This window comes from Uloborus diversus, chromosome 1, assembly GCF_026930045.1.
Source record: "Uloborus diversus isolate 005 chromosome 1, Udiv.v.3.1, whole genome shotgun sequence".
In the NCBI taxonomy this organism is placed as follows: Eukaryota; Metazoa; Arthropoda; class Arachnida; order Araneae; family Uloboridae; genus Uloborus; species Uloborus diversus.
This window is the reverse complement of record NC_072731.1, coordinates 177,317,254-177,340,382: the sequence shown is the minus strand read 5'-3', so window position 1 is coordinate 177,340,382 and position 23,129 is coordinate 177,317,254. Positions and strand designations below refer to the sequence as shown.

General features: G+C 32.8%; 1 protein-coding gene across 1 annotated transcript in view; it reads right to left on the bottom strand.

The window, feature by feature from the left end:
- Positions 1–23,129, bottom strand: part of LOC129217317 (ras-related protein Rap-2a-like) — a 109,793-nt gene that overhangs the window by 1,606 nt on the left and 85,058 nt on the right. Inside the window, exon 4 of the mRNA XM_054851600.1 lies at positions 2,849–2,911. Coding sequence (XP_054707575.1) covers positions 2,849–2,911 — 63 coding nt within the window. The remainder of the gene's footprint in view (positions 1–2,848; positions 2,912–23,129) is intronic.

Sequence of the window (23,129 nt, the reverse complement as noted above, 5' to 3'; positions counted from 1 at the left end):
TGACTCCTCTTCTCTTTTGTCACAAGATGTCACACACACTTCATCTTATATCCCCACTCTTCAACTCCCGTCTTCAGATGTGAGTATGCGACGCAATTTCTCAGAAGCACATTGGAAATAAAAATATGTGATGTCACACTTCTTGTTACCCCTTCCCTCCAATTTATCACAAACTGTCACATTTGCACGAGCTTCCTCCTCATCAAAGCATGACATAATTTGTGAGCGCCCCTAAGTTCTCTTTTTCTTTAGTTTCATATGCTCATATTATACCAACTCAAAATAAAGTTATGTGTGGTAATATCAAATTTCATGCACGAACTTCATTTAATAGTCAAATTTCAAATGTCCTAATTATCCTTAGTGACCAACTCCAAATTTTCCGACTGTAATGCTTGAATAGAGCACATATTGTAAAGGTGGTTGTGGGGCCTTGAACTTACATTAATGCTCAAAGGGAGACACAGAGACTAAAGACCCTGATCTAAAAAAAAAAGATCTTGATTCAGAAATGGAACACAATAAAAGAGCTGTATACGAAGTAAAAAAAAAAAAAAAAAAAAAACAACAAAACAAAGAGCGCGAAAAGACAAAGATTATTTTACCATTAACTTTTTTTAATTACAAAAGGGTGAAAAATAACTATTTTCATCACATTCAAGTTTAGTTGTTAGTATAATGAGCAACTAATTGCAACCATTCACGATAAAATCTATTTAAACAAAACATGGGAACGATTACTCAACAGTTTACGTATGTTGACATATTTTTTTTTTCTGCCCTTAATATTTAAATCTCAATCTCATGCTGTTTCACCTGGGGGTGGTCTGGTGGGAAGCCATGGGAAGTCATTGTGACCTCCAAAAGATTTTCCTTGTTCCGCAAATTTTGTTTGACGGAAATTTCGAGACAGAATTTCACAATCGGTCTTCCTTTTTCAGAAAGTCTAATGTCGTAGTATTTTATTGCAGTATAATATCAGATTTCAGACAATTCAGAATTTTATGGTGCGTTATTTAAAGCAGAGAAATTTATTTATTCAAAAAATATAATTACCACATCTAGGTTGACGTCTTGAGAAACTGAATCTATGGTAACTTTTAGGTATTTTTTCATGAACAATTTATTTGTAGTAAACTGTTCTTCATTTTTGAATGGAAAAAAATATTTGATGAAACTCAAACACCACAGCAGAAAATAAAATTTTTATGCCAGTGAGATATGTATCAATCCAAGTTTGCACTTTGGAAGAATTTGTATATGTAGATGTGACACGAATTCTTTCAAATTTAGGTTTAACTTAAAGTTTATCATTCCCAATATGGAAAGAAAGAACACAAAAAATCTGGAAGTTAATGTTATACACGTGGATTAGAATATCAAAAAAACTGCTTTTATTTATTCATTCAATTTTGCATGTGACAAAATGGTTTCCCTGATGAATCATATTGTATTCTTTATTCCTTTAGGACATTTTCGTTATTAAACGACATTTATGTATTAAAATATTCAGTTTTCTGCATGTTCAGTATGTTAAATGATAATATGAAAGAGAATATTACTTTCACTTTCAAATAAATTTCATAGAATGTTTGAGATTGCAAACTGAATAAATATTTCATACTATTATATGAGTTAAATTTTTGTAGCTGGAATAGTGTTGTCTATTTAATGTTATAAACCTATTTTTTTACGTCAGGAAAAAAAAGTATATATATATATATATATATATATATATATATATATATATATATATATATATATATATATATATATATATATATATATATATATATATATATATATATATATATATATATATATATATATATATATATATATATATATATATTAGGGTGTCCCAAAAAAATGAAAGTCGTTTTTTTAAAACGCATACCCTCTTATTTTTTTCCTTTTATATAAAAACCGTTGTAAAAAAAGTTTCATGCAATTTGAAGCACGGTAACCCGTGCCGACTTGCGCCTAAAGGCCTAAACGTGTATTCATATGCAATGGAACACTGGCGAAGAGATACTTTGCGAAGCTCAAAGCATCTGTAAATAGTGCACAGAAAACAAATGAAAAAAAAAAACATATGTTGGGGATGGGGGGGGGGGGGGTTATCAGTGGCAATTTGTAAACCGTCAGTACGAATACATTCCGGTCAGCGAGCGCAGTATACTCCTTTCATAGGGAACGAAACATGGCAGTGGAATTGCAAAGTTCAAAAAAAGAGATATTTTTTATAGGAGTCGCGTAAAACACCAAATTACGAGCTTGAAACTTCCCTCTAACGGACAAGTTCTGTCTGTTTTATTTTATGACATTCGAGAAGTAAATTTAACCATCAGTGAAAGTGCAAATCTCGCTATTCGGGAATCCATCGTCTTTTGTGAACAGGCACGCATTCCCACCAAATCGTTGCTAAATTGTGTGAATAAACTTAAAAACCTGTATCAAATTTGGAGAGACTTACAAAAAAAAATGCAAAGAAACTGCAAGAAGTATTCAGGCAGCGCCAACAAGAAATTGAGAGTAATTTAAACAATTTATTCAATACTGCACATGCTGATGCACTTCGGTTAATCAAAATGGAGGAAGATGAGATTTTCTTGCAACTCCAAAGAGAACTCGGCCGACGTGGTCACTTTAGGTGGAGCGAATAAAAAACTGACCGACAAAGAGGAAAGGGCTCTAGTTAGAACGGTCAAAGAAAAAAACAGGCGCATTAAATACGATTCCACTTCAGTATCCTCGGAATTGTATGAACCTGTACAAGAAGATTCCTCTTCGAGCTCTAGTGAAAATTTTAATTCAGAAGATTTCCCTGAAACATATAAATCAGTACATGGAACAAGTATTTTAGAACCTGGAGCAAGTATATCAGAAGCTGGAACAAGTATTCCAGAACCTGGAACAAGTATTATCAGAACTTAGAGCAAGTAAATATGTAATGAGGAGCGATTTTATTACTCCAAAGTCAGTTGCTTCATTGGACAGGTGTCCAAGTATACGAGATTATGTGTTTAATTGAAGCTACTATTGACGCACTTGGGTGTAACATTGATGAATTTCCCATAGGTAAATCTTCAATTCAAAGAATTCGAACCGAAAAGCGGAAGGAGCACAAGGAAAGAATAAAAATTGGTTTTCAGTACGAGGTACCACGTAGTGAATTTACCTTGGGATATGAAACTGTTGCCTACTTTGGGTGCCCAAAAAATCAAAAGACGATCGCTCATCTATAGTTATTTCATATAGATGTGACGAACAACTCATTGTTGAGTCTAAACTGGATAATTCTACACGAAAAGAACAAACACAGGCTGTTTGAAAGGCAGTTTTAGATTGGAATCTCGAAGACAAAGTTAAAACTCTGTAGTGATACTCCATCTTCCAAAACAGGTCCTTTAAGTGGTTCTTGCGCTATACTTGTGCAAAAAATTGATAGAGAAATGCTTTCCTTTGCTTGCCGCCATCATATATATGAACTGATCTATCCTTCTAAAATACAGTGCAATGGAGAAGCTGCGGAGTTGTTCCGAACTGTACCCTAACTTGGAAAATTTACTTGACTTTTACCGTGCTGAACTTACTAATATTACGTTCAGGGATGACTATCAAGAGCTGATAGAACTGCCTATCATATTTTTAGGTGGAGATATAGAAAATGAATTTAAAATAAGACCATCAGGAGCCATGCACCTCGAGCGATTTACTCCCTAAAACTACTGCTGTTTAATTCATAACTAAAATTAGATACGAAGGAAAATGAAGCATTGTTTGATGTCTGCTTGTTTTTAGTGACAATATACGTGAAACCATGGCTTCAATGCATTTTGGCAGTCAAAGCACCAAAAAAAAAAAAAAAAAAAAATTTGTGCTTTTTGAAAAAAGTACGAAAATGTGAACCCAATCATCTCTAAAACTACTCTACAAAATCTCATCAAGCTTTTATGGTATGGTCAATAATATTTCATTGCTTAATGTGAAAAAGACTGTCTCAATGCTTAGAGCAGTAACGATGCAGGTGAAAGAGGGATAAAAATGATGCAGGACTTTCATGGTTTGCTAACAGCTGACGAGGAACAAAAACAATGTGTTACGTTGCGTTCAAGAGCAGCGGAAGCCTCTATCCTGACTGCAAAAAGCAAACACTGAAATAAAAATATGTACATTAATATTTTTTATAGTCTAATATTGTTGTAAATATCTGCTTTAAATAAAGTGATGTTGCGTGTGGTAAGGAATTATACAGTTAGCAATCTTTTCACTGTAGTCGTCGTACAGGATTTCAGGTTCAACTTTGACCTCAAGTCGGCACGGGTTCCCGTTATTTTATTGCAATAAAACTTTTTTCTCATGTTTCTGAGGTGAAATGGAAAAAATTTGGAGGGTATTCGATTTCACAAATTTTTTTTTTCGCCATTATATCTTGGGGCACCCTAATATATATATATATATATATATATATATATATATATATATATATATATACACACTGGTATGCAAAAATTAAGGACGAGACGGTTTTTTCAATATAACTTTGTACAAAAGCTTTCCAAATCAACACATTTAATACCGTAAGATCCCCAATACGTAAGGACATGTGTAATGTAAGCAACACTTACCTAAAAGAGGAATCAGAGGGATAAAAATAAGCTTTATTGAAAAAAGTAGCATGGAGCGCAATGCGACCGAAGGCCGAAACATCACTGTGATGGGTGTCCAGCAAGGCAATCCGGTCTTTAGTAGGGGATATGATCTCCCCCGACCTGCTAGGCAGGTTTCACAGCGTCTGCCCATGCTGAGAATGAGGGTGTCAATGAGTTGTTGAGGCATTGCTGCCCATTCGTCTTGCAGCGCCAATCGAAGCTTCCCGGATCGTTACTGCGTGGTAAGGTACGAGCTGCCAAGCGTCTGCCTAGAAAATCCCATACATGCTCGATGGGATTGAGATCGCGGAGATCGTGCCGACCAATCCATACGTTCAATATCCTCACTCTCTAAGAGCTGTTCGGCAGCTACTGTGCGATGACGTGGTGCATTGTCGTCCATGAAAAGGAACTGCGGACCCATAGCGCCTCTAAAATGACGCACATATAGAAGAAGAATCTCGTTACAATAACTGGTCCCGTTGACTGAACGTGCGTCGAAGATGTTAAGGACGACTACCAAGCATGATGCCTCCCCAAACGAGAACACCGCGACCTCCATACCTGTCCCTTTCAATGATGCTCGAGGGATGATTGCGGCTTCCCCGCTCTCTCCCGTATGCGATGAGAATCGCTACTCAGACTGAATCTGCTCTCATCTGTAAAGAGTACTCGTCCCCATTCATTGTCTCTCCAATTCCGGTGTTCCCGGCACCACAGAGAACGCCTTCTCCGATGGGCAGGCGTTAGAGGTACTCACCGTATAGAGCGTCGTGCAAACAGACCACCACCGTGCAGTCTTCTGGCCACGGTAAAACGCGATATCGGTCGTGAAGTTGCCTGTGTCGTGTGTCTAGCGATTTCTCCCGCTGTCTGCGTTTCTTCTGGCCTATAAGACAATATACCGGTCATCTGCGGATGTGGTTCCTCGTGGGCGACCACTACTGAACCCCCGGATAGCTGTTCCTGTAGTTTGAAATTGTCTCCAAAGTCGTGAAACGATGCTGTGAGCACAATTCCGAACTCTGCAGTCACACTTGTCACACTGCGGCCTTCCTCCAACTTCCCAATGATTCGACCATCGGGTAAAATCATCCAGATGTCGTCTAAAAGATTGATTATTCGTCATTTCTCGCTGAGGCAGCAACTCGGTGTGATTTTAACTGCTATACGGCGTGCAATCTCTTTGCCAGAAATACTGATCTTACACCGACAATATGCTTTATACTACTCAGACACTCCCCCATTACGTCTGCCTGCATATCTGCGCATGTGCTACCGTACATCACCTTACTTAATCTCCTGATTGGTCTTTCTGTCCGCTTTGCCTCTTCGTTCAGCTGATATGCTAATTTTTCGACTTCGTCCTTAATTTTTGCACCACCAGTGTCTCTCTCTCTCCTCTATATATATATATATATATATATATATATATATATATATATATATATATATATATATATTATATATTTATATATCTATACACACACACACACACACAAAACACACATATATATATATATATATATATATATATATATATACTTGGAACGGACGTATGTACTAATTTTGTACATACTGTAACAAAAAAGGAACAAAGAAAAAAAAACCGGACAAAACCTAGCTTCTATTTAGATAAATTATTCAAATGTTATTATGTGTGAATGTGGAAGAAGACTGTCCATCAAGCCAGAATCCCCCCCCCCCCCCACAAAAAAAACCTATGTGTTAAAATTAAATCTTTTTTTTTTTCAGAACGTATTCATGTAAAAAGATAAATAGCTACTCATTTTTTTTTCCTTTTTTTTTAGTTTTTCAGAACTAATGTCTAACTTCTATACTAGGCAGACCTACATGTTTTTTTTTTAACTTTTGGGAAAAAATATTTCTTTCCGTAATATAGGGTCAGGTGGGGTAAAATGAATCATTTAATAACCACTACACACCACTATATCTAAGTGTAACTAAAATTGAAAAATAGCATTTTTTATCTTATATTTGTAATATTTTTTAATATGTTGACAACATTTTTAGATTTCAAAAAAGTAGTTTTTATAAATGAGGTAACACAGGAAAAGTACTTAACACGCTGCGAATGGTAGTATTCTTAACATGTGATTCATCAACTTCTGCTGAAATTCCCAAAATTTATTAAATTTATGTTAAAAAAAAATCGTTGGCAAATTCGAAGAATATCTTATGCCAATTAAATAAGAGAAATATTAAAATATTTTCTTTTCGTATTTTTCTTTCAGTTATGAAAAAAAAAAAAAAAAAAAAAAAAAAACACGGAATTCTGTAGTTTGCTTTATGTATATTTCTGCTTGAAATATTTTTTTCTTGCAGTGTAAGGTAACTGACATTAAAGAAAATTATGTCTAAGAATTAATACGTATTCTAAATGAAATTTCGGATGATCAATGTAATTGTAATTATTCATGTCAAACTTTAGCAACGACAAGCCGTCATTTATGTCGCACAGAGAATTTCTAAGTCTCGAGGGACCTTGTTCCATTAAATGAACAAGAATTAAAAATTGCCAAATTTCAAATTTATACTGGTAAGAATTTTATTCCTTATTTTTTGACTCGGAAAAAGGCAAATGAAAATTGGAATAATTAATTATTTTAATTTCAGATATTTAATATGACTGTCATTTCTTTATTCTAATACTGCTGTTTGCTTTGATGTTATGATTCGGGCTTTCTGTGGGAGACAAATTCCTGTCTTTGCTGTCTCAAATTTTTAGTTTACTCTTTCAAAGAGCATAAAACATTATGAAGAGAAAGAGCAAAAGAATATGCTTCATTAGTTCTAGAAAAACCTTTTCGGTATAATTCTTCCATAAATTTATCTTTAAGACATTTTTTTCTTAGATTGCAAGGTGGTTGATCTTCAAGAAAATTTGAAATAAGATTTCAGATGATTAATGCACTTGAAATTTTTTTTTTGTCATACTTTAACAAAGACGAGCCGTTATTTATTTCATACGAATACAATTTTAAAGTCTCGACGTTTACTTTTTTGCACAATTATTGTCTGTATCGCAATTGCATTGAATGCACCAGACGCAAAAAATGTCAAAAAATCGTACTCGCATTGTCCGAGTAATTTAAACAATGGTTATGTAGTACTGGAAGATGCCAATTAATTTTAATGAGGATTTCTTGTAGTGTTAACTAGAGTAGCAATTACTGTGAAAAGTAAGTTTTTTTCCCCTCGCATACATTCAGAGTGCGAATTGCTAGAGCTTTTTCTTTGAATTTGAAAACTCAAGGATTGGAAAATTAATTCAATTTGATACAATTTCGACAAAAATGTTTTGTACATTTACTTATTTCAATGCTCTTTTTATAAGTTCAAAAATACATTTTCTGTTCTTTAAAATTTAAAACAAGGGGATGGATAGGTAGGTATATAAAAATTAAAAAATATTGGAAATAAATTAAAAAGTAACATTAACTAATCAATGCTTTGTAGCATGAACATACATATTACTGAATACACTTGTTTTGGGGTTTACAAAAATCCTTTTTTTATTTCAAAGTTGTGAGCTTTTGAATGCACTGCAAAAAATTAAATAACAACTTGAGCTTGTAGGAGATTAAATTAGTATTAAAAGAGTGAAGCGCGTGACATTTATTTATGCTGCCAATAATGTGAAGATTTAAGTGAATATTTGGATAAGGGACATAAAGTTGAAAAAAGGTTTCCTGGAAACCCCGAAGCACGTGTGTTCAGTAATCTGTATATTTGCGCTATAAAAACGTTGGTTATTTCTTGTAACTTCTCGGCACAAAGATATTTATTTATTTCTTAATTCCAATAAGGTTTTAAATGTTACACAATTTATCCCGTTTCAGTTTATAATAAACTATTTAAAACTAAAATACAAGTATTCTGTATTTACTGACGAATGCAATACTAAGAATTGGTAAATTTTCAGTTCAAGTTAAATGAAACCCAGAACCTTCAGAAGTACGATAAAACAATGTCATTACCATTTGACTCCTTGCCATCATCATTCATTTTTCTCTGTTTCTTCCTCTTCGCCATCAAAATCACCTTAATGTGCGAAATGATCTTTCTCATACAGAGGTGATTGATTCTACAGTTGAAGAAAGTTTTATCAACAGTTCGTTAATTTTTCAATTTAGACGCCTTAATCTTGCTGCGACTACAAAAGCCAGTTTAAAAAGAGCTATTTTGACCTCTGTTATGAAAGGTGCATTCTATTTTCAGAAAAAAAAAATAAGGTTTAAAAAAAGTATTAGATGTACTGGAAAGCACAGCAACTTTGAATAAATTTTTATTTTTAAATATTTTGTTATTTTTTTATAAAATAGTGTTAAAACTGTCTCAATGGTGTTACGACAAGATACCAACATGTTAAAACTCAAATTTGTAGATGAGACATTGTAAAAATAATTCAACGAACAATATAAAGAACGTAACAGATGACTTAAATTGAAATGTTTTTAAATTCAAACAAAATCGTATGCTTTGTTTTCTTAGTTTCATTGAAGTAAATATTGTTTTATGAGAACGAGCTGTTCGAAGCGAAAATATCATAGCATTAACTTAGGAGAGAAAGTGTGAAACGTGCTTCGAAAGTTAAAGTTTCTTTAACACAAGGCGGCTAGTTGATTCAACTTTTAAAAACTAGTTGACAAACACATGAAGATAACTGAATCGATTATTTCAAAAAGGGCATAAGTCACATTTTTTTCAAAATTGAGTTAGCTATGATTTTCTTATATTTGTATGTAGAGACATCGACTAGTGTAGCAGGGAAGTCAATCCTTGTATGGCACTTCATAAGCATTTTATTTCGGGTCACATTTTTCGTTTAGTGCAGAAAGGGCATAAGTGCCCTTTCTGCACTAAACGCAAATGAAGAAATAGTAAGACGCAATGGCAAGATCGTAGAAAAACTAGAATTTTTGGTGTAATGAAGCAAAAACTAATAACTCTTTTGATCCAGCATAATTTCGGTAATGGTAGGTTCATCAATTCGGGGGTTGGGGGGGGGATGCGAAATCACGAAATCGGAATGAAATTTGTTAATTTCTTATTGGTTTTATTAACAGCACTCTAGGAAATGCGAAAAAAATGTATGCTTTCAGTGAGATTATATGCTGGTTGAAATAAGAACAACACTCCAGGAGACTTCCAGAAATAACACTGAAGAAACTTAACAAGATTGCTGATGACTTTCCTTTGAGAGGACATTCGTTTTTCCTTTGCGACCGAGATTTTAGAACAGTAAAACGAATTTTATAAACTAATATGACAAAGTATTACCATGTGAAATCCAATCTCTTATAAATGAAATTTTGAAATTGCATTAAGATTCACCACCACAGCTGTTGAAAACAATGAAATTTGTAGCTGCTAAAACAGGTGCCTTTTATTTTTTAAGAGGACTTATATCACAAATTGAGATTTTGGAAAAAGATTCTACTGGGCGACAAATGTTTTCAATTATCAACATTCATGATGTTTATACTATATTCGATAGAACATCAAAGGAACGGTTTCAAGCTAGCTTTTTTATAGACGGTTTTCAAGACAATATTGCAAAGTAACGCTTGTCGGCTGAACTACCTTTGCCTATTGAGTATAAAGGAAAAATTTTCATATTGTTGGAAGAAATAACAAATATCAAGATGATTATTCAGTGCAATTTTGAACATAGTCATTGTAATATGTACATCGAATTTGGTGCACAAAAATAGACAAGAAAAGGAAAGAAAAAAACTTCCATAAGACGAGAGGAAGAAGAAAATACACGATGTATTTTCTTAAAATAATGAATTTATGAATACGGACTTCACTAATTATTTTTTATTATCATAAATCAGTTTGAAACAAATCTGTTTCACTTGATTTACATCACTCTAAACTTGTCTTTCAGGATGTTTATTGCAGAAAGGGCATAAGTCCAAATAAAAAATAATAATAATAATAATAAATTTCAGTGACGAAATGAAACGTAATTTAAGGTGAGGTAATTACCCTACTTGTGGCTAGAATAGTCATAAGACTTTTCAAGGAATTTATTTCTGAATGAAATAATCACTTTTGTTGATTCTTGAAAAGTTGCATTAGTTGAACTTATGCCCTTTCTGAAATAATCGATTCATCTTCTTGGTTGCTTCCACAAGAGGGATCTTGAGGAGTACTGTTTGATATTTTAAACCGCGACCTTCCTCGAATATGCGCATGCGGCAGGTTGCTTCTGATTTAATCAAAATAGGGGAGATACTGATAAGAGAAATAACGAATGTGAGGGGTTTTGTGTGTGTGTGTGTGTGTGTGTGTGTGTTCCGTTAGATTCGTTTATTAGAGGTGGTGCTTTGAGTTGAGGTTTTTTTTTTTTTTTTTTTTAATTTGTTCCCCTTCCTTATCGGTAAAGCAGAAATGCTGCCATGGTGCATTTTCTTAATCAAACTCTCACCTCTTTTTAAAATAGAACCGTTCAACGGTGCTAGTCGCGGCTTTCGACGTCGGACAGTACCGAGGAAGCTGGAGGCGTCGACTGTAAAGTTTTCTGCATTCCCAATAACGATTCTCTGTACTAATATTGACAATTTTGATTGGAACTACTAACATTTTTTCGCATTTTATGAACTGTGCTTAACTTTTGGATATCAGTATAAGTGTACCAGTGTGTCATGATAATTTTTTTTAAATACAACCTCTGCAACGAAATGTTTTACAGTTGTTTGACCCAACCGCTGTTATCAGTGGCACACACAAGGGGAGGGTCCAAGGGGTTCGGATTCCTCCCATCGCCCTTGAATTTTATTGATTGAAGATAATCCTATGTATATAGTGTGTAAAATAAATGGAGGGAAGATAAACAATAATTTGAGATTTAATAAACGAAAAAAAAAATTATTTTAAACCACTTTCTTCCCTACAAAATCAAATTGAATGGTAACATAAATTTTTCCATTATGAAGATTTTGCTTCGCTGTTTTTATTTTTAATTATGAGAGATTTAAATACATTCATTCTTAGACTTTCTGTATTTTTATTAAGTATTTTTATTATTAAATTTCATTAACTAAAGTCAAGTAATTACTCAATATTTTTTTCCACTGGTTTTTGCTCTTGACAATCGATAAAATAAAAGAATATGTTTGGCGGCGTGTTGGAATATGATATGAGAATGGTGAATCCCTTTTGAATAACTCTTGTTTGCGTCACTGGTTGTTTTATACAGAGTGTTCCGTTTTAACCTGCAAGACCTTTATTTTCGCAACCGTTAGTCCTAGATGAAAACTTTCAATTGCAAAAATGTTCAAAATCAGATGCAAAGTTAAGATATTGAAATTTGAAGAAAAAATGAAAATGAGTCAAAAAATATAAAATTTAACTTTTTATACGGGCCTTAGGTCCTTTAACTATTACTTAGGGAAATAATCTCCACTGAAAACTATTATTGACACAAAAAACTTGACATTTGTGCGACCAAAATTCAAGGAGAAATTCCATTTCGAAGTTTTAAGGGACCATATAGAAGATGAGATTGGAACTTATCGCCCTTTCAGAAAAATGACAGGTCGTCGAAGTAAGAAAAAAAAGTATTTATATTTTTCATTGCTATTCAAAAATTCATGCAACTGTTATGCCGTGATACGCAAAAACACGCTACAAAACCTCGAAGAATTTGAAAAACTACACTCTATGCACACATATCATTTTAAGCACTTGCTAACCGCTATATTTTCCCTAAAAAGGTGCTATTGACGGCGAGAAAAAAGTGGTCTAAATCACAAAATGCTGCGTTTCATATCTCGGTGAATATTGGTCATACTAATTTCAAATTTTTTTGTGTTGGAATTATTTTTCAATGGAGATTATTTCCCTAAAGATTACTCAGGAGATCTGGGGGCCCGTAGGGGAAACCCGGGCAACGTGAATACCTTAAGCTTTTCTTGATTATTGTCGTTTAGTTATTATTTTGGAAATTGAAACAACTGTGTATAATCATTCTTCATTTAATGAACTTACGTAATGCAGTAATAGTTGTCCTTAATATTAATTACACTATTAGATATAAGGCCAGTTTTCAACAATGGCATAAATATCCACTTTGCCCAACACCCCGGGTAAAGTGAATTCGGTACCAGGGCAAAGCGAACACCAACATTATTTTCCATAAAGCTAAACATTAAAAATAAAATAACCATCAAAAACTAAAGAAAGATATCCGAGAAACATTTTTTTGCTACAATGCTAATTATTGTAGCTATTACAAACAAAGAAATTGAATTTAAAAATAAAATAAACGTCTAAAATTAAAGGAGCATATTAAAAAAAAAACATTTTTTTGCAACAATGCTAAGTATTGTAGTGATTACAAACAAAGAAATAGATCTTAAAAAGAAAACAAGCATCGAAAATTAAGGGCTCATATTAAAAAAAAAAAAAAAACATACAATACTAATTATTATAACAAACAGCGAAATTAAACTAAAAACAGTCAATATCCAAAATTTAGGAGCATATTAAAAAAAAAAAAAAAACATTTTTCTGCTACAATATACTAATTATTGCAGTTATCACAATGAAAGTTATTACTATTTTTGAATGCTGAAAACTTTTTATGACACCACTGAGTACAAATACACATTGTATCCGTTGGCCGATCATCTTTCTCAATGAACATTTCCTCAGAGAAAATGCACCTTACATCATCAAATTTCTTTACTCCATTCTTTTTATCATTCTCTTATGCAGTCCTATGTTTTGTGCCAGAGGTCTTTTTGGTAGTGGTCTTTTTAAAAGTCTTTTGAGAAGCTTTAGTCGAAACATCATCTAGTTACTTCATGACAGTCTTTTTTGATTTTTCAAATTTTTGTCTCTGATTGTCCTTTACTAGAATACTTGTCTGGAGTGTAGATCTCTGTAGCTTTAGCTTACGTGTTGTTATTGCTTCAGCAGGCTGAGAAATGGGCTATAAAACTGAAGGACTGTAGTAGTTCTTAGCACATCCAGGTTTGGGTGAAGCGGAGGGAACATCATTGCCTTGGACATATTCCATTGTTTAGGTCCCTTGGGAGTATAAGGGCGGTCTGCAATGGTAGCATTGTCTTGAGATCTTAAAATTGAAGAACGTCCAGGTTCGGATGAAGTTACTTGCATGACCGGGCATAGTGAATATGGTATCCACTTTGCCCAATCCGCTTTGCCCTTCAGGTACATTTTTCAGGTAACTAAAGATTACTACAAATTCAGAGCATCTAAACTCGTCGTCTAAGGATAGTTGAAAGCTACATAATCGTACATCAAATCCTAGTCATTATTAAGAACATGTCACAAATAGTATTAAAGTTATAGATGAAACACTAAACTCTGTAAACTAATATTGTTTTCCCCAAAACATACTTTGTTCGGTCACTGGCGTCGCGTGACGCGAACTCGTCCCGACGTGTATGCCGTTCACGGAGCGGCAACAGGCGACTGTTGCTATGACAACACGGCTGTCGGCCAACTAATTATTTGGGAGTTATAGGCAAAATTCGCTTTGCCCGGGGTATCCACTTTAGCCGGGTTTCCCCTATAAAAAGTTATTATTCGTATTTTATGACTCATTTTTATTTTTTCTTTAAACTTTCAATATCTTAACTCTGCATCTGATTTTGAACATTTTTGCAGTTGGAAGTACAACATCTAAGACTAACGGTTGCGAAAATAAAGGTCTTGCACGTTAAAACGGAACACCCTGTATATACAGTAGCTCCCGAAAGTGTTCGTACACATACGACTTTCAATGAAATAGGTCCATTGGTTAGAATTAATTTTTAGGAATAGGTATTTAATCATAAGAGCTGATTAATTTTTAACAAAACTACATAAAAAATATTATTGAAATCTTAAAACCTAATTTTTTAAAAAGCAAAATCCAAAAAGTGCCGGAAATTTTATGTCACAAAAGTCTTTAAAAAATGTTTATATATTATTGAATAATTTACTTTTTTATTAAATTATTATTTAGTAAAATATTATTCAACATCCACAACAGCTTTTGAACGTCTGTGAATTGATTTCAAAATTTTCTTCTTCTTCTTTTTTTTTTTCGTGTAAATATGTAAATATATATTTTGTATTTCTGAGTAAGTGTTCAACCACACTTCGAGGATTACTGTTTCTAGATCTCTTTTCGTTTGAAAGCCATATATTCGTAATCTAGTCTCCAAATATTTTTAAATATGTTACATTAGGTTCAAATCTGGAGATTGAGGGGATATTTTCGAAATTTTTGAACGATTTTCAAGGCACAAGACGCAAACGTTGAAAACAGTGTGCTTCTTATCGTTATCTTGATTTAAAAAAAAAAAAAAAAAAACAAACAAATTTGTTTCCGATAACCAAATTTTTGGTCCAAGATTTCAAAGTTGTTTTTAAAAAGATTTAAACAAACAGCATGATTCATTATTTCATAAAAAATTTCAAACTACCAAGTCCTGATGCTGATATGCACCCTCACACAAGAACACCTTCACCGTCTTAATTAACTGATCCAACTAAGTTGTTAAGATTAAGTTTCTCGTGGTTTCTTCTTTTTTCAAGTACACAAAAATTTAACCAAAAATGTTGATTTTTTTTAAATCTGTAAGTAAGATTTTATTCCAAAACGTTTTGAGCTTATTTGTTATTGATTTTGTGAAGAAAAGTGTAAGATTTCTGTTTTTCGCACGAACAAGCAAATTTCTAAGGGAAGAGGTCCCATTTAATCCAACTAATCTAAGAACTTGGCGAACAATTTTAGGTGAAAATTAAATGTAAATATTTTCATTAAATTTTGCAGAAACTTTTACAGCACTCAGATGTGTATTTTTGATATTTTTTTTTATCTGTAAATCTCCGTTCACGCTTTGTTAGCTTTGTCGGTTGAACTTTTCTTATCTTGTTTTCGGTCCAATTATTTTCTTTAAAGCCTTTTAGCAAGCACTTTACTACAGAATGGAATAAATTGACTAATTTAGAGACATTTCAAACCAATTTATGGGTTCTGTGAGGAAAAAAATACAAATTTCGAATGGTGTTTGTTGTTTTTTACGAATACCAGCCATTTTAAAGCAACAAGCAAAATATTAGGGAATAAATAAACAAAAAAATTAAAGCCAAGTGACTTTTAAGGGTCAACACATTTAAAAAATAATAATAAAAAACGACAAATGACAATTTTAATCATGAATTTATTCGAAAATATTTGACTGTACGATGACTTTTGGGGCGTGTTATTTTTCTGTCTCCTCGTTTTTTGGCCCATTTCAAAAAGAAGATCCGTCAATATTTTGAAAAACCTACTGGGTTTTATTTAGAATTACATAGGAATGATGTGAAAAAATATTGGACTTCATATTCGAATTCAGTTTCGCGTTATTTTGGTTTTACTAAAAAATTTCAAAGTGTACGAACACTTTTGGGAGCCACTTTATATATCGTCACCTCAGGGCAACGCTAAGACATCTAATCCCAGAAATAACACTAAGATATCCTACTGTTGCTCTGAGGCGACTATATATGTGTGTGTGTGTGTGTAGTATTCCAATATCAGATGGGGGTTTTTTAACTAAAAAAAATGTTTTTAAAAGTTTAGTTGCATCTGCAATTAATAAAAGACACAACTCTTTTTTTCACAAATATTTATTTTTTCATGTTTAGTTCCGTTAAAACACAAAACACGTACAACAATCATCATTTCTTGAGACAATGTACCATTCTGTGTTTTACACATACGAAAAATATATTCACAACGCATGATTTAGGTTAGAAAGTGCACTAAGTACATGCAGTTTGAAGACAAATATACTTCTTAATCTATGCAGTAAAGAATGAGAAAGCAAACGAAAGTAGGACATGAAAACAAATTTGTTTAATTATAACTGAAGTTTTCTTTTTAAGCATTTAAATTTTTTAAAATTTATTTTTTAAATCGTGTTTTTTGCTATGAGTGACTGAATGAATTGTTTAGGTCCTAATTATATGGGTTCTAATAATGCGTATGACTAAAATATTATATAATAAATAGAATGACTAAAATATTTTTTTAAATAATCTGGTAGTAACAACTTTCAATTTCTTTTTCTGTTGCTGTGAAGATAGTCGATTAATATTAATCGTAAATAGTTCACTGATTAAGAACTTGACTGGTAAGACTTTCAAACATTTTTCACATACCTCTACCTTTATATATTCACATTTGGGAGCAGCAAATATTTTTAACACATATGCATAAACATAACACTTTATTACATTTTTTCTCGTTTTGGTATGTGAATTTGCTAACTTTTAGTTTGATACGGAATAATATGCAATAGTTTAATAAATAAAGTGTCATGAAAATCATTGTATGACTAGAAGGTTTTAAGCTAAATTTAAGGAATTTTTAATGGGCTTGGATGAGTAATAGATTTAGGCATGAAAGCAGATTTAAGCACTTCTTTTAATCCCCCCCCCCAAATAAAAAACATATCAAAAATACTACGAAAAGAGAGACGAGCTCGTAACAGTTGTAATTTTAAATAAAGTTATAGGGGTTCAGTTATACTGCTTCATTATGTATTAACAAAGCATAGTCAGCAAAAGTACCAAGCATATGAAGAGAATTGTACTTGAATCTCACCTGAATTGATTAATAACACGCTTAACAATAAACATTTGCGCACGTTAAAGTTTAGAGTGTCATAAAAAAGATTAGGTTTGTTGCATAATAATAGAATTTAAAGTGCTTAATTCATTCTTTACTGCATAAAATTATAATCAGTGCAAACAAGTTTTTGACAGCAAATTTAATGGCTTTCATTCTTTCTTCTCCCATTTAAAAATATCAACATTTAGCATACTCTGGAGGAAGTTTAGGAAGATACAATTTGATTGTCATCGGTACACAACATATAAGTGCATATAATTTTTACACAATTCTCACGGATAGGACGAATAAGCATTTAACATTATTCAACAATATTAATATGAATCATAACTCGTTGGATTTGATTTATTCAAAAGTCTTTTTCACAAATTACTAGACGTTGAGAAAATAGTCCTTACAGCTCATTTGTGTTCAATAACTTATTCACAGAATAAGACGCATGGCATACGAATTGAGGTAAGCTTGCATTTACACACAGTCACTTGCTCAGGAAATGAGACACATTTTTTACATTCTCATTAAGGGATTAGCATTAAAGGAAGTCGAATTGTATGAATATACAGCTCTTAAGAAAAATACGGACGGTTACAGCTTTTAACAAATTTCCATTGGTATAGTTAGGTTTCAACTCAAAATAGAGAACAAAGATCGTTTAATACGTTGAAGTATTATTTTTTACCCTGAGGCTTAAACGAACATGTATACGTATTTCTGTACATATATAAGGGAACTAGTTGTGCGTATACATGAATGTCTGTACGAATGAATATATATACATTTCTGCAGGGTTGTGTCCAAGGGGAGGGTTTTAGGGGTTAAACCGCATCCATTGAGGAAAAATAAGTTTAATGAAAAAAATGAATATTTGACATAAATTAACTTTAATGTGAAAGTTTGCATGCAGCGTTTTTTATAGTATTTTTTATAACCTTTTTCGCTGAAGTCTTTCTGCAATTTACAACTGTTAGAGTTTTATCAACTGAAATAATATTTTGGAAAAAATATAGTAGAAGAACAGCTGAATGATCTGCTAATGCAAAGCATTCTTATTGCGTATTGTAAGGAGGTTATGATGAATTCGGCATATGTTGCAGCTATGAACCTGCATTAGTGATAGTGTTTGGTAATGTAATTTGCATCTGTAATAGGCTCTTTCTTGTTTATTTTACTAAGCATTATTTCAGAACATAAAACCTGATATACATTCTACATTATAAAATAATTTGTGGAGAATTTGTACCTCTTTTTGCAATATACCACATAGTAAACAGATTTAATGCAAAAGAAATTAACATGGCTTGATTAAAGTGAACCTGTTGAATGAAGGAATGTTTTGGTCACTTGTGCAGCCAGAGTTATCCTTCTAGGCGGGAGAGGGAGGTACAGCAGTCCTTTCAGGTTTATAAACGCCATACTGCGATCGGCAGTTTGTATTAAAACTAAAGCTTGTGAGGGATTGAATACCCCCCCCCCACACACACACAGGTGAGGTTAAAACCCATCCCTTTATGAAAATCTGAACACGGGCCTGCGGATTTCTGTTACTCTATGTTCTGTACAACAGTGCCGGATATAGGAGGAACAAACCGGGGAGATTTCCGCAGACGACAACTTTTGGGATTGGAAAAATCACCCTATTTTTGTGTTTCTTTCGTTGAAACACAATATAAAACACCGAAGAACGATAAGTAAGGGCAGCAGTTTCAAGATTTGCCCCGGTTTGGAATAATCGTTGATCTGGCACTTTGTCACTCAAATTTTATTACTTGACAGATTGGAATGACATTTGGCACAAAATAGTCATCAACTGAGGAAGCTATCGCACGTAATCATAGTTGAAAACCAAAATTAGCTCCGCTTTTACTTAAACTAGTGTTCGTCCAGTGGTCAAAATTCGACCATATTTATGAATGAATATTTGGGAAAACTTGTATGAATTTAACTATTTCCAACATTTTTATTTCTACTCTTACTCATGTTTACTGCATATTTGGAAACATACAATTTTTATGTGTACACACAATACCAAACAGTAATAATTTATTCCAATTTTGCTTTTTGTCTGTTAATCTCGAAAGAGGATAGTTCGGCAATGGGGTCGTTTCCGAAATTTTAAAAGTATTTTTTTCTGAAAGAGCATGCTTAAAAACAAGGGTTTTAACTATTTTTTAAATAATTTGAAAAATTTTTTTTTAACAATTATTTTAATCGGTGCGCAGATTGAAATTCATTTCTTACGCTTCTGCACATGGCATGAAAAGCGATGAAATGCCATTCACTGATGCCATTAGCGCACATTGTTTATTATCATAACCTAGAAACGCGGTTGACAGCAAAGCGTAGACATTTACCGCGGCAATGGAATAGCACGCCAAAACACTTGTCACGTCATAAAGACCACGCCTTATTTCAAAAATCGGACATTTAAAAAAAATTAATAAAAATAACTGTTGGAAAAATAAAAGTTTTTCCTGGCTCCACGTTATTTTAATTTTTTATTTATTTATTTATTATTTATTTATTTTTTATTTATTTATTTATTTATTTATTTTTGCGTATTTTATCAATTTTAGTGACTAAAAGTAGTATTTTGGACTGAAGGAAACAACCCCATTGAGAAATTGGTGCGCTCGTCAAATTCTTGACTTGAATAATTTTATTTTGGATACCATGTTGCTTTGTGCTAACCCTATGCAAATAGACATTTCTCTACTGTTTGTAGAGGCGCATGCAAAGGAAAAGGCATTGGAAACAAAAAATTTCACGTCAATGGATAAAAAAATGCCAATTATCCAATTTTCGAAATTTTCACGGAAGAAATGAAGCATCAAAACTCAGTTCATACGTAAAACTTCTGTGTGAACAATATTACTTATAAAACGTCTACTATTATTGAGTAATTTGCTTTGACATCGTCATTAGAAATATAAAATTCCAAGTAACAAATGAACGAACTCTATTCGTGGCAACATATAACTGCCCATTCGAAAACACTAGACGTCGCAATAATAGTACAATTTAAAAAAAGGGCCGTCTTTGGGATTTGTTTATGGTTAAGGACGGTGCGTAACTGATGTCACACTGTTTTTCGTAAACGTTCCTATTAAAAAAAAGGCTTGTTCTCACATTCCCCCTATTGTATGTCCCTCTTGTCATTTCTTTCCTCTCCCTTGTCGCTAACTATTACTATTTCGTGAACCCCGACTTAAAGCGGGACTTCACTCGTGGACTGTCTCTTTTCTGTGGTAACCGTATGCAAATATATATTTCCCTACTCTTAATTTACGTATGCAAAGAAAAAATTTCTCGCGCTGCAATTGGTGCCAAAAATTTGACGCCAATAGATGTAGAGCGCCAATTTTCCAAATATCGAAGTCTCCCCGAATGAAATGATTCTACAAAACTCAGATTGTACGTAAAACTTCTGCATGAACAATATTTCCTTTAAAAAGTTTAATATTATTGAGTAAGTTGCATTGACTTCTGCCACTAGAAATATAAAATTTCAAACAATTAAGTTAACGAAGTGTACTTGCTACATTAAAAATTGTCCATGCAAAAACACTGCACGTCGCAATAATAGTACAATTTTATTTTAAAAAATTGAATTTGTGATTTGTTTACGGTTTAAGGGATAACCGACTAATGCACTTTTCAAAAATTTTGATCCCTCTCCCTTTTGTCACAAAGTTTTACCCTTCACCATACACCCTCTTCCCTTTACCACGTGTCACACTGTTTTCATAAACGTTCTTATCAAAAAAAGGCTTTATGTCACATTCTCCCCATTGTATGTACCTTTTGCCAATTATTTCCTCCCCCTTTGTCACGAACGGTTACAATTTAATGAACCCCACCTTAAAGAGGGACTTCATTCGTAGTCAGCTCCTTTCAAATAGACATTTCTTAACTCGTTTTTTACGAATGCAAAAGAAATATGTATCTCGTCCTCGCATTGGTGCCAAACATTTGACAGCAATGGATAAAGTTCGCCAATTTCACAATTATGGAAGTCTTCCTGAATGAAATGGTACCGCAAAATTCCTTTAATACGTAAAACTTCTGTACAAACAATATTCTTTGTAAAAGTAGGCATGAACTTTGCCGTTAGAAATATAACTTTTCCAACAGTCAAATGGGCAACATATAATTGTCCATGCGAAAGCACTGGACGTCGTAATAATGCGCTTAATTTATCAAAAGTTTCACCTTGAGATCTGTTTAGGGTGGTAAAACATGCAGGTATTATTGGGAGCCGTGTGCATGTTTTTTTCTTTTTTCAGAAGGTGACTTTATCAAAACTGAAAGTCCTTCCTCCCTTCAGAAAATGATTTGTTTAAATATAAAAATTGCGAAAACTTAATTTAAATGCCTGTAGTTGCATCATAAGCTTCAATAATAAAAACAAATGCAAGAATTTAATTTTTTTACGCTCAAGTGAGAAATGGCAAGACAATATTATCCTGCAACATCTCCATTCTATGTCGCTTGAAAAAGCAAATAAAAATGAATTTTCATTGACTTTTAATTGCTTTTAGCGCTTTTTCTAATCAATTTAGCGGGTTAGCGTTTTCGAACGGTAAAACCGGGTTAAACGTGTTTCAAAATATTTTTTACGAGCTTTCCAAACCATTCCAAGCTCGAAGTATTAAAACGCATTTTTCACAGCGGTTAAAAAAAATCAATTAAAACATAATGTTTCACGCTTCCAACAATGAATTTCAACAAAGAAAAATAGTCAAAATTAAAATTTTTGAGCTTCGCTAACTATAAAAACGCTAATAACTTCTTTTCTAGTGGATTTAGGTTATTGGACCCTAGGCTCCCTGACAGTTTCTTCGTTTGGAGTATTTTTTAAAGACCTTTCCAATCATATCAAATTTAAAAAAAAAGGACCATCCATGCTCGTAGAAAAGGGCCATTTAGGACGAAAATCCGTTTTTAATTAATATCTCCGTTAGTTAGCGTTCTATTTCAAAAATTTTTATTGATGACACTAAAACTCGACGATAGATACTGAACAAAAAAGGAATGAAGAAAATGGTTTACAAACAGGCTAGAAAATGGTACCGAAAGAAAACGGCTTGCCTATTAATATATAAAGATTTTAAATAAAATTATAAGTTTGGGACATCTCAACGAAAAAAGGTCATAAGCTTTTGATTTTTGCTGCATATTGAAGCTCCTAAAAAGCTGCTCAAAGAAAATTTCTTTTGAATCTCGTAAACAATTGTAATACGGCTAATAATCATTTAAAGTAGTTCTATTTTTTTTAAATTGACCATTAATGTGAAATGTCGATGTGTATTAAGTATTTGAAACGTCTAAGCATGCTTATTGCAGTATTAAGAATACTTTTATTCAAAAGCTGAAAGAAGTAAGCAAAGTTAGGAATACCAGTAACATGAATTAATCTTCAATTCCTCTGTTGTAATTTTTAATTGTCTTGTTAATTGTCACCGCACCTTTGTAAAGTGCGTTGATTTTTAGAAAAGTAAAAATAGCTCTGAATATTAGGACCAAAGAAGGAATGCTTTATGTACACATACATTCATGATTAACATTAAATTTTGTTCACATTAAGCTTATGTCACATTATGAGTGAATAGTTAGGCATTTAGTTCCTTCAGTTGGAAGAATTCATTTGACATTTTCCATCCTGAAGACCCTTTTTGGGATTTTCCTTTTCTATAGAATTATCAAATTAGCAAGACCAGATTTAACGAGGGGAAGCAAAATATGAGAAGAAATTGTGCTTATAGATTATCTGGAGTGAAAAAGGTCAATTTATAACGCTTTTAGAG